Raw genomic sequence first — 13581 nt, 5'->3', positions numbered from 1 at the left:
AGAACCCTCTGTGGGACCATAGGCACAAATAAGTCTCATTGTCCAGTTACCCATTCTTATATTTGCCCACATTACTCTACTTGAGACTGCCTGCCATTCAAGAAGCTTAGCCTCGTATTTTGTGTTGAATACTATGGCTACTCCTTTTTTTCCTTGACTGTTATTGTCTGAATATAACATTTTGTATATATTGCTCAGAAAGATCTCACCAGTTTTGGTCTTTTTTGTTTCAGTCACCCCTATTATGTCGATCTGGTACTTATCTAATTCCTCAAATAGCTCCATTTCTTTGCCATTCAGGCTTCTTATGTTGATAGTACCGATCTTTAACTCTGGTGATGTTGAATTGGGATGTGTTTTCAGATTTGTTCCAGTAGCTGACTTTTCACTGTTTCGCCCTGGTTCCCTGGAGAAAACAATGGGGGCCTTGTTTAACCGGCGACGCTCCATTCGGAATGAAATTTTGCCATGTTGTGCCATCATTTTTTATTTTGGTTTAACCAATAAGAATACAATTTGGTCGGCTAAATCCCAAAATACCAGCCCAACATCGTCCGTTCAGTATCCAAGTAGATACCCAACAGGGTGCACCACGAGAAGGTGAGGATTGGACATTAGGTCAGAAGCCCTGGTCGGTTCTCCGCATTCCTTTAAAGGCTATGTGGAGGATTCCTCTCAGTTATACAGCTTTGACCCATATTACTAAAACAAAGCCCATTTAAGAAATCCATGCTGACTCTCATAGATAACGTTGTCCTTATCTGCCCAATGCTGTAAATGATCCATTACTAATTTCTCAAAGATCTTAAAAACTACTGATGAAATACAAACTAGTCTATCGTTTGACACTTCTAGTTTGCTACCACCCTTATGCAATGGCACTATCTGATCCTCCTTCCACTCCTTGGGTATCTTTCCCATGGCCAGAATTTCACTAAAAAGCCAGGTCATTATAGCTGTGTTCTTTGCATCAGTCACTCTATTCTCATTTTTATCCAACAATATCATTCTTCCACTATCTCCTCCTATTGGCCACATAGCGAAAAAATTCCTTAGGATTTTCTTTGGATCTCAAGACCAATGTCTTCTCATATTCCAGTTTTTCCTTTCTTACCATACTAGTCGCTCTCCTGGTCTGAGTTATATTCTTCATGTATCTGCTCTCCATCTCTCTCCTTATATCTCTTCCATAAGCTCTTTTTTTTTTTACCTGCAGTTCTTCCTGTTTGATATTATTTGTCATCCACTTTACACCATATTGTGTTCTCTACTTCACTCATGGTATACAGTTTGCTACTGCTGCTAATAAATATTCCTTCCAAGAACTGATGATATCTTTCCGTTCCAATTTTTCCCTCCACGGAATTGCCCCAAGTTGATATCTAAGACTATTACAATCACCTGCCTTATAATTCCACATCCATTGCTTTCTCTTTGATACTCCTGCATGTCTATTCATCTTCCAAGTCAGAACTACATGGTTACTCTCTCCAACTAAGGAGAGTGATTCTGTCTCAGTTACAATCAGCTCTTCTGATGCTATTACCAAATCTAAAATTCTTGAAATTCCATTCTCTTATGCATGCAGTTTCCTCTTCCCAATTTATACTGCTGTAGTTAAAATCTCCCATATTAATCATTCTCCATCAACATGTTTTCCCTTCCTATCCTGTCGAAAAATGCTACACCCCGCTTTTCTATTCTTGTCAGCTATCAGCTCCACCAATTCACCTCCTTTATTCTGTATACTCCTAGCATTAGTATAAAGAATCAAGGCAGTGTCACTTTTTCTATACCTATCATTATCTCCTCCAGACTCCATTGGATTCATCATTACCCAATGTATGCCCTCTTCTCCCAAGCACCTATTCCCACAAGAAGCCACCCCTGTTACCATCCACCCTGATAATTCTAGTTTCCTTATTCAAATACAAGCCACCTCTTGCATACAGTTCCTTTCTGTCTTCAAATGCCCTCCAAGCATTCCAAGCCTCTCTATCAACACATTCTGGCTATCATATTACTCGTTATTGATGCTCTTCTCCACAGCTCATCATTATCATACCTGGGACACACAATCTTCCCTCTCTCAGTTTTCTTTTATACATCCTCAAGCATGAACCTCAGATTGCCTGCCACCCAATTCACACTGCCTCTCAAGTCATTCAGGCCCACCATCACAATAATCTCATTCACCCTTTCACCTCATTGGAATAGACACACTATTTATCGCTCCTCCAGGCAAATACTTTTCAGGCATTTTATCTTGCATAACACAGATCGAGTCTCCACACATCACACCTCTTACTGCTCTGTTTCTTCCTTGCTCACCTGCATCCTTCACTCTCTCTCTCTCTCTCTTTTCTATCACTTTCTTTCTTTGTTCCTCTACTTACCTGTTGCCCTGTCATCTCTCCATCCCTGGTTCCAGCACTCTCTTGCATTTCTCTCATTCCTTCTGGTTTAATTGGTCTGCCTATTCTCTCCTCTTCTGTCATTTCTATAACTCTCTCTCTCTCTCTCACTCCTACTCTGATTTGCTTTACATTCATTGTTTCCAGTCACCTAATCTCTTCTTTCATGCTTCTTGACTCATTCCACTTCTTTCAGTGCATCTCTCTCTCTCTCTCTCTCTCTCTCTCTGTAAGCTACCTACTCTTGCATATTCCTTTCTGCCCTCCCAATTAACACTATCTTTGAAAACTTCACAATGTTTCAAACTTACCACACTCCCTACTTTTAATTTTTCAATCACATTCTGCTCGTTATCCTCACCATCAATCACACTATTTGTCTCTCTTTCTCTCTTGGTTGTTATTCTTCTGTTTCTGACAAACGCTGACAAGGTCCATTATACTAATGTCTAAACCACAAAGTTCTTTCCATTTTCCACATATATGCATGCTTTGATCTCTCACCAGCCACATATCTAACTGTTGGGATGTATACATGCCGCAAGCACCACACATCACAAAATCCCATAGTATGCTGTGTAGAATGTAGTCCTTAAAATGGTGTGTGTGTGGGGGGGGGGGAGCTTGGTGATAAGCCATTGGCAAACTGAGCTGCAGCCATTATTCAAACAATGCACAAAGATGAAAGCATTAAGAACTACTACAAACTATACTAAAATATTATGTTTTTAAGTACAAATTCCCCAACTGCAATTACCCACAGACTATACATTGTATCTAGCTTAGATTCCCCATAATTTAAAGTAAAAAACTAATAAAAATAATGAAACTTATCTCTTCTTTCACTGCTACCTCTTAATGTGTCCGACTCTGACCTCACCCTCTGGCAGATGTCAAATCCTCTTGCAGGGCTACCACATCTGCATTATTTCTAATAACTCTTCTCAGTTTCACATCATCTGCAAACAACTGAATATCCCCCTGCAATCCATTGACAATGTCACTGATATAAAGATTAAACAAAACAGGTCCCCAGTACTAAGCCCTGTGGGACCCCACTTATAACCTTCTGCCTCCTTGATACTGCTCTCTCATATTTAATTTGCCATCTACACTAAAAATTATGTCTAAACAACACCGAAATGTTTTATTCTACAGATCTGATCTCCATTCAGGATGCAGTTGATGTTTTCTGTGTTTCTTCCTATTTTCATAGTCTTTGTCTTTTTATTGTTGATTTCTGTGCCAAATTTCTACAACAGTTATTCAATTTAGTTAAGGAGTTCTGCAGATGCATATTGGACTTTTAGGAATTTTAAGAATATGACATCATCTTTATAAACTGAAGAGATAAGTTGAATTTTAATATTAGGTTCGATACCATTTTCTTCATAATTTCTACCTGCTGAGTGACTTACAACTCAATTATATACTATGTATTCGTCGTCGTCCGGTAGCATCCTCTAGCAAGAGGGTTGCAGCAGATGAGCAGCTCTTCTCCATTTCTCTCTGTCTGTCGCTTCCATCATTCTTAAACCAGTCCATTCCACGATGTCATATTAAGTAATACTATGTATTACTTAATATAATGTCCTGTTCCTACAATATAATTATAGCATTCTTCTAGATTTACAAAACTTAAATACTCATCCTCGTTATATTTGGATGATTCCTCATTATATGTATTAAAGTAAAAATTTGATCTTAACTTCTATATCGCTGAATCCCTAGCTTTTCTTTGTCAGATTCCTCTTCTGCTATTTTCCTTAACCTCTTCTCAAGTATGCTTGCATAAATCTTATCTGGAACACTCTTAAAGTTTCTCAGCAATTTTCACATCTAATTTCGTTTCCCTTTTTATAGATATACTATAGGAACTCCTAACACCAGTAACCCAAACTCCAACCTTCTGAACTATGCGGCATAGCCATAAAAATTTTATTCTCCCATATTTGAGCATTTCTAGTCAAATATCATCTTATTCTAGATACCTTTCCACATTTCAAAAGTTGATGACATTTTCTACCTAAGTACTGAAATACTCTGGTTACATTCCTCTTGAATACCACTGTACATAACAAGTCCTACCCATGTCACCTACTTTTTGTGACTTCCCCACACCTGCCCATGTCTTGTCCAATTGCATTATCACTACTTACCCCATATATCTCTTCAGTCTCAACTATTCCCCCCCCCCTTTACATCTCAAGTCCATCCTATTCCTATGCTGGCCATCTCTGGATATCACTGTATTTGGGAGATGGTTAGTATAGGAAGTTTGCTCTTGTTCTCTCATCATCTCTGATGATGAGAGAACTACTGTTGCTCTGTTAACAAGCACTTCAATCTTATCCGTTCCATTCTCCTGACCTTTCACTTCACCTCTTACTTCCTCTGATCTCTTGCTAACATCACTCATTGTACTTCTTTTTAGCAATAGTCTTTCCATTTGATCAAATTCATCCTTCCATCAAATGCATCATACACATTTATAAACTACACTTTCTTCTCCTCATTCAGCTCTGCAAACATATTTTGACTGTTCATTGTTAAAATCACAAGCAAAATCATTCATGATTTTGCTTGTGATTTTAACTCAGCATTATTATACCTTGGTAATACACTGACAACCTTTCCTATCACACTGTTATCTTTCACTTTCCTTAATAACTGCCTGATATCCTCCTTACATTCATGTTATACACACAAATTTGTTCCCACAACCACTACTAATTCTCTCGCTTATTTACTTTTCATATCCAAAGCATCAATTATCTTGTTCGTATTCTTGTTTTCCCTCCTGGAAAACAGACCTTGTGGATCCCTCCCCATCCACTTCATCATTGCTATAATCTGATGTGACCTCTGAACTTCAGATGCTTGTCCATCACCATTCTAAGGTCTCTTGTCTCCTCAATCGACTTCAAAAAAATTTCCCCACTAAATGTATACTTTGCATCCCATTGTTGCCTATCAAATTTCAGAACTTATACTTTGCAACACTGAACTGATAGCTCCCCTCACTTGCCCAATCATACAACGTATTCAAGTCCTCCTGTAAGGTCACAACATCTGCTTGATTCATCACTACTCTTCCCAGTTTTGCATCATCTGCAAAAAGTTGTATATCTCCAGTTACACTCATCTCAATATCATTAATACACAAGTTAAATAACAATGGTCCCAAAAAGATCCTTGCAGCACAGTCACTAGTGACTGTGCTGCAAGGATCTTCTGGGGTGCTGCATCCCCATAGACAACTTGCTGATACCATTTCTGAGAGCCAGTTGCCTATCTAACTCACTACTTTATCATCCAATCCCATCTGCTCCAATTTAGTTACTAACTTGTGGTGTGGCAATCTATCAAACACCTTTGCAAAATCTAGATATACACTGTATGTGCATCTCGCTTGTCAAATACATTTATCCCCTTGTTATAGCATGTAAGTTGGTAAAACATAACCTCCCTTTAACAGATCCATGCTGACAAGGACAGAGAATAACACTGATGTTATCAACCACTTTTGTATCCTAGCTCTCTCCCACCAACCTTAACTACAACTTCAGATATCCCTTTAAGACATGTGGTGATATGTCATCAAGTCCTATTGCCTTTTTGACATCCAGCTTACTTAACTCCTCTTGTACCTCTTATTCATCACCAATAAGTCTTCTCTCATTTCAATCTCTACACCCGAGCTTCTCCTGATTTCACACTGAGGATGAAACACCCTGATGAACTGTTCAACTAAATACTTTGACTATGTCTTCTGCAGGCATTACCCATTTGCCATTTTCATTCATTAAGATCATCTTACCATATTCATTCTTATTTCTACTTGCTACATATAAAAAAAACTCCCTAGCGTTTTGCTTATATTGCACTTCTGCTGTCCTTACTAACCATGTCACCCTCCTGGCCTACTCTTTATATTCTGCAAATGATTATTACCATTATATGCTGCCTCTGAAATGTCTTCTTCTATATTTCATGGTTAATCCCCTCATTCATCCATTTGAGACCAACCTTATTCATACTTTGATCTTTTGAATATAATCACACATAGCTATTAAATATCTTTTGTCAGTTTCCAAGCAAAATTTCTTTCTCTCTCACTTAACTCCTTATTCCATTCCATAGTTCCAAGTGTCTTGTCTTCTAAGCTTCTCATAATTACTAGTCTTGTAATTTCACATATATCCTTTTCCCACTGAAGTTCTAGCCACAGCCCAGATTACTACTTCATGATTGCTGTCCCCAAATGGAGGGAAGTGTGACACACACACACACCACTCACAATGACATTCTTTGACAAAATGATCAGATCTAAAACTCTTTATCATCACGTGCCCTTCTTATACTGCCTAAGATAGTCTCTCAAGGATTCATCTGTTCATGGTTTCCTTGTTGAATCAATTAAGTTTTCTTCATATTTCTTCATACTCAGCATCTAATGTTTAGTTTTTGATTTTATTTTCATATCCATTTACTTTTCCTTAACAATATTTGTATATTTGAATCTACAGTTAACATCTGAGAGTTGTTCAATTTTCTATTCACTGGGATACTCATTTTTATCCTGCTCAATAGTAAGAGTGGTGGTTATTTCCTATATCAAATCTCCTATACACTGTTTGTATCTTAGACCAATCTTAAACCATCCCTATCAACAATAACATAATAAGAATTTCTTGTTTTATGTGCATTTTCTCTAGCTGAATTTAAACAATGTTTTAATGTGGGAACATGGTGTTAGTATTAACTCATATCATGACGCATATATTGCAGGTACTTGCCATTGACATTAGCCTTATTCTTTTCTCCAAATTTTTATAAAATATTAATTTTTTTTTTCTCCAATTCTGTGTAATTCATGTTTGATACTTTTTCAATACTTTTTTGTATTGTTTTTATATTTCTTATGTCATTTCTGATTTCCTTTCTACATCAACGCTGGTAGGCCTAAGCAGCTATACCGTGTGAAATGGGAGGCATTGGAAAATGAGGCTGTGAGGAAGAATTTTGCAATGACATTTCCTCCAGGTTCAAAGAGATTCCCAAGCATACTGCAGATGTTGAGGAGGAGTGGAAGCTGTTCAGAACAGCTGTAAATGCCTCTGCACTCTCATGCTGTGGCAGAAAGCGGCTCGGCGTGGCAACAGGCAGTGAGAAAAGGACACCTTGGTGGAACCAAGAAGTCCAAAAAGCTGTCTGGGCAAAAAACGATTCCTACCTAATATGGCTTGGGGTCAGGTCACCTGAGATGCGTTTGCAGTATGCTGAGGCACGAAAAGCTGCTGCTGAGGCAGTAAAGACAGCAAAGCAGAAGGCTTGGGAATCCCTTGGAGAAAGATTAGACTCATCCTATGTAAATGCAAACAAAGTATTCTGGCAGACCATCCGCCGCCTTCAAGGGAGGAAATTGTGCACAGCAAGGGCAATTAAGGTCTCTGATGGGGTACTTTTAACAACCGAGAAGGTTATCCTCCACAGATGGAGGGAATACTTTGAGAGTTCTTAACCCGGGTGGCCCAGCAGTTGTGGACATCCAAGAGGTGCAGATCAGGGCAATGACTAGTCTCATCCAAGCCGCTGAAACGAGGTTCCTTCGAGGGGTTGCGGGGCTGACAAGACTCAATAGAGTCAGAATCTCTGCAATTCGGGAAACCCTCAATACTCAAACTGCTGCTTCTCTGTGTTAAGAGATCACAGTTACGTTGGTACGGGCACCTGGTCAGAATGCCACTAGAGAGGCTCCCTCAGCAGGCCCTCTTTGCAAAGCCAGAGGGTGGGAGGCCATGGACTTGCTGGATAGATTATATCCAAAACCATGGGTGGACACGTTTGGGAATCCCACCAGAACACCTGAGCTTGGTGGCAGAGGATCGTGACCAGTGGAAGTTCCTTTTGCAGCTGTTGCCCCCACAACCCAATTAGGAAAGGTGAGCTTTGAAGATGTATGAATGTATTGTCTGTGTTACTCCTGTACTTCCTTTTCCTTAATTCTCCTCTTTTTCCAATTAGGATCAAGGGTCTATAAGTAAGTTCTTTTGTAGACATTTGCTGGTAATGATTTTTTTGTCAAACCTTAGTGAATTCTATTATTTGTTGAAGGTATTCTCTCAGATAAGTCTGATTCATACTTCTTATGAATATATGTATATATTCATGATATATGAGGGTATGTGAGGAAATATATGTGATATAAATGTGCTAAGGATTCAAAAATTATAATTTAAAACCACATACCTGACATTGCTCTGACCAATTATCCATTGTTCTGCAATCTTCAATTTCCTTTTCTATTTCGAGTAAAGAATTCTTTGTATTTGTCCAGATGATATCAATATTACAGCCATTGAACCAATTATGATTAATTGAAATTGTGTCCTCCTGTATTTATATATTTAAAAAAAAAAACTTTAAATTCTATTAACCATACCATACTAAGCTATGGGATATTTGCTTATATATATATATATACACCATAATTTATTTATAGGAAGTGAAGAAATAACATTTAGTTTCATTCTTCACTTCCAAAATAATTATCAATTCAGATAACCTTTGGGCTTATCATATTTGATTTTAATCAATTTTGAATATAGTTATGTTCTGAAATACACCCTTTCAAAAGTGGATACTTATTAATTCAGTTATAACAGATAATGACAGAGAAACTGAAAGTACTTAATTTTTTAAAAAAAATTTAAACACTGAATTACAGCCAGCTCCCACTATAGCAAACTACTAAACAGTCATATAATGCGATTCTAAGGAAAATTAATTATAGCAAACTATTTAAGACCTCAATATAAAGCCTTTGCAACTCAGTTGGTATAGGAAAAGCTTTTTGGTTGGCCAATTCTAGACCTGGGTTCAAATCATGTCTAGATGAGAGGAACCTTTATCAAGACTTTTAGACTAAAGGTAAGTTAGCTGAAACCCTCATATGAAGGTGGAAGGATTTTTCACCAAAATATGCAAATACCACAAAATAGGCAATCTAGCCAGAACACATGCTGTATGCTAACAATGCATAAGGTTAATGCTCTATCATAAGCTGTATCCGGTTTCTGGAAGCCAAGTTACTTGGCCAAAAAAACACTGAACTTAGAAAGAATAAATATAACAATTAATACAACAAACAGATAGTGAAGTCAAAAAACCAATCCTGTAAATCAACTATGCCATTTTGTTATATTTGAATAGAGAGAGCTTAATTGTTCCAACTATATTATCCCCCACTCATACCTAACCTATATATTAAAGTCAGTCACAGGGTATAGATAACAATATATTATATACCAGGTGATTATAAAATAACGTCAAGTGTTCAGAGTCCTCTAGCGAGTAATGTATTGGATGAAACACACCAATATTTGGTAGACGTACACAGTGGAACATGGGGATTCGATTTAACGAAAAAAAAAGTACCAAAAGTCACCAACAGGGGAAATTTTGGCGCTGCCAAATTAATTTTAGTAGGTGTGACTAATGAATGACTAAATGGCAAATGAGAGACAGCACACATCAATTTCATGACGTTTATTGTTAATTACAAATGAGGTTCAATATGACCACCATTCTGATGTTCCAGGAACTGCACGGTGCACGACATTTTCCACAGTGGCTCGCAACATATCAGAATTGATTCGTCTCACATGTAACATTATTCGATCTTTCAAAGTTGGAATATTGGGTACATGTCCTTGATACACAATGCTTTTAAGAAATCCCCACAGCCAAAAGTCACAAGGATTGAGATCAGGCGATCTCGGTGGACATGGCATGGGAAATGCACGACTAATGATTCTTCCGTCAGATAAATGTTGTTGCAAAACACACTGTACATCTTCATGCAGGATGGTGGTGCACCATCCTGCATGAAGATGCTCGAATCGAGACATCTTCTTTGCTGCAGTTGTGGAACCACAAAGTTCTGTAGCATACTGGCATACCTGTTAGCATTGACGGAACAGGTCACTGGTCCATTTTGGCGATTTTCCTCGTAAAAGTATGGACCGATGATAAAAGATGCCATAAATCTGCACCACACTGTGACTTTGGGCAAATGGATAGGCATCTATAGACACACGTGCGGATTAGTTGCAGTCCAAATGCAACAGTTGCGTGTGCTAATATCGCCATTCAAATAAAAGTGCTTCATCACTCCATAAAATCTGCCACGGCCATGCATCGTCAACTTCCATGCGTACTAAGAATCTCAAAGATAAGTCGATTCGTGTGGTCGCATCACCAGGGCACAATTCTTGAACATGACTGATTTTATAGGGGCAAAACTTCAACATCTGATGTAGGATTTTCCACACCATTGTGTATGTGATATCCGTTTGCCGGGATATTGCTCGTGCACTGCTGGAACTCTGCACATTCATCATCTCCTGTTCCATAATAGCAGTTGCAACTTGTTGGTGATTGATTGGTTTGCATCCCCTGCCTACCTGCACTACTGGAGTTCCAGTAGTTTCAAATTGCCAAATCAGTTTTCGTAAGTTTGTTACACTAATTGGTCCTTTTCGTAAATAATTCATACATCTTTGACTAACAAAGCACGGTCAAGTAAGGTAAGAGCCATTGAAAAGCAGTTCGTCTACGAATGATATGAAATCTCACAGGCTTTTCTTTTATTGCATGATCGTTCACAAGAAACGCGATAATGCAAATGAATGCATTTTACTTGGTAAATAGCGCCACAATTTTCCCTGTTGGTGATTTTTGGTACTATTTTTTTGTTGTTAAATCAAATCCCCATGTTCCACTGTGTACGTCTACTGAATATTGGTGTGTTTCGTCCAATACATTACTCGCTAGAGGGCATGCAAATTACTTTTAGGTGTAGAAATGGTGTTCCCATTGGAAGAAAGGACATTTATTGTTGAGCATTAATTTTGTTCATATGGATTTGGTAGAGCAAATGTTCCAAGCCTACAACATGTTTGTGAGCAGTTTGTTTGTCGTTTCAGTAAGTGTGCCCCAAGCAATAGTGTCTATGAAGATCCGTCCTTCCTCCATAATGTTTGGTTTTCAGATGAAGTGCATTTCCATCTAAACGATCATGTAAACAGACGAACTTACAGGTTTCTTGAGAATTGAATTTATTATTATTATTCAGGCCTCCATGGAGTCAAAAGACTCATCGTAGGAGGTCCTTTCTAAGAAATACAAATCTATCAAGACTCATCGAGTAAGGTCCTTCCTAGGAAACACAAAGTCTATCATACCACTCCTTAAATGCATTGGCCGTTCTTGCTCTCACCACTCCATCAGGCAATGCATTCCATGGTTCAACCACCCTCCATGCAGAGAAACCATTCCTCATCCTCTTGCTTACAGTTTCCTTTCGTAACTTCCAGGGATGGCCCCTTGTCATGACTCCTTCCCGCTGTTCAACCAAGCGAAAGAACTCCCCAGTGTCAACCCTGTAACCACCTCTTAACAGTTTAAAAGTCTCAATCATATCACCCCCTCCTCCTTCTATCCACCAAACTGCAGTCCACATTCCCTCAGCCGATCCTCATAACTAACATTGTACAGTCCGGAAACCATCTTTGTTATCTGCCTTCATACCCTTTCCACAGTTAATTTATCCCCTTCAAATCCTGGGGACCAGATCTGAGAACAATAGTCTAAGTGTGGTCTGATCAGAGTCTTATACAACGGAATGATAACCATTTTATCTCTGCAGGTCAGTGTCCTTCTCATTATTGCAGCAATCCTCTACGTTACCTTCACTACCTTTGCAATATGTCCTCTAAATTTCAGGTTTCTATCAATCATCAAACCCAGATCTCTTGTCTTTCCCACTTCCTCCAGTTTAACTTCTCCCATAGAGTATGCAGCGTCCCATTGATGTGTCACAAACCTCAAGACCTTACATTTTGCTGCATTAAACTGACACCTCCATTCATTTGCCCATCTATCTAGCTTATTAAAATCCTCTTGCAGGGCTACCACATCTGCACTATTACTAATAACCCTTCCCAGCTTCGCATCATCTGCAAACAATTGAATATCCCCTTGCAATCCATGGACAATGTCATTGATATAAAGGTTAAACAATATAGGTCCCAGTACTGAGCCCTGTGGAACCCCACTTGCAACCTGACTCTTTGATATTGCTCCACCATACACAACTCTCTGATACCTATCGAAACAGCCAATCCTGAATCCAGTTGACCAATCTGACATCCAGACGTATGTGCTGCAACTTGAATATCAGCTTATCATGTGGCACCTTGTCAAATGCCTCTGCTAAGTCTAAGAAAATGGCAGTATATGCCTTTCCCTCATCTAATGCTCTTGTAACTTTATCATAAAAGGCTAGCATACTGCTAAAACATGAGCGCCTCTTCACAAATCAATGCTGACTCTCAATGATAACATTACCCTCATCTTCCCAATGCTGTACATGGTCCCTCATTACTTTCTCCAAGATCTTACTAACTACTGATGACACACAAACTGGCCTATAATTAGACACTTCCAGTCTGCTACTGCCCTTATGCAATGGCACTATCTTACCTTCCTTCCATTCCATGGGCACCTTTCCAGTAGCCAGACTTTCATTGCAAAGCCAGGTCAAGGGCACTGTCAGTTCCTTAGCACATTTTCTCAAATCTCGTGGTGAAATACCATCCAGTCCCACAGCTTTACTAACATCCAGAGTACTCAGTATTTGGGAACACACCCTCTTCCTACACCTCTAAACCTCAAACCTGCTCTATCCCTCTAGTATTCAAATTGACCAAGGATGAAATACTCCAATAAAGTGTTCATTGAACAATTCCACTATGTCCTCTGCATCAGTCACTCTATTCCCATTTTTATCCCACAGTCATTTCTCCTCCTACTGGCCACATATCTAAAAAATTCCCTAGGATTTTCCTTGGATCTAAGGGCCAATCTTTTCTCATATTCCAGTTTCACCTTCCTTACCATACTAGCCTCTCTTCTAGCCTGTGTCTTATATTCTTCATGCATCTTCTCTTCACCTGTCTCTTTATATCTCTTCCATAGCCTCTTTTTCGCATGTAGCTCCTGTTTAATATTGTTTGTCATCCACTTTACTCCAAATTGTGTCCTCTTCTTCACTTGTGGATTTGTTAGCAGCTTACCATTGCTGCTAACAAATATTCCTTCA

The 13581-nt window shown here is 38.8% G+C and overlaps 1 protein-coding gene across 1 annotated transcript in view; it reads right to left on the bottom strand.

Annotated features, from left to right (window-relative positions):
- Positions 1–13581, bottom strand: part of JMJD4 (jumonji domain containing 4) — a 107106-nt gene that overhangs the window by 13589 nt on the left and 79936 nt on the right. The window contains exon 5 of the mRNA XM_090408799.1: positions 8667–8810. Coding sequence (XP_090264925.1) covers positions 8667–8810 — 144 coding nt within the window. The remainder of the gene's footprint in view (positions 1–8666; positions 8811–13581) is intronic.

The sequence above is a fragment of the Typopeltis vanoorti genome, chromosome 19 (assembly GCF_054136105.1).
Source record: "Typopeltis vanoorti isolate ZY-2024b chromosome 19, IOZ_Tvanoo_1.0, whole genome shotgun sequence".
NCBI classification, from domain to species: domain Eukaryota; kingdom Metazoa; phylum Arthropoda; class Arachnida; order Uropygi; family Thelyphonidae; genus Typopeltis; species Typopeltis vanoorti.
Note: the sequence above shows the minus strand (reverse complement) of the source record. Positions and strands in the feature narration are given on the sequence as shown.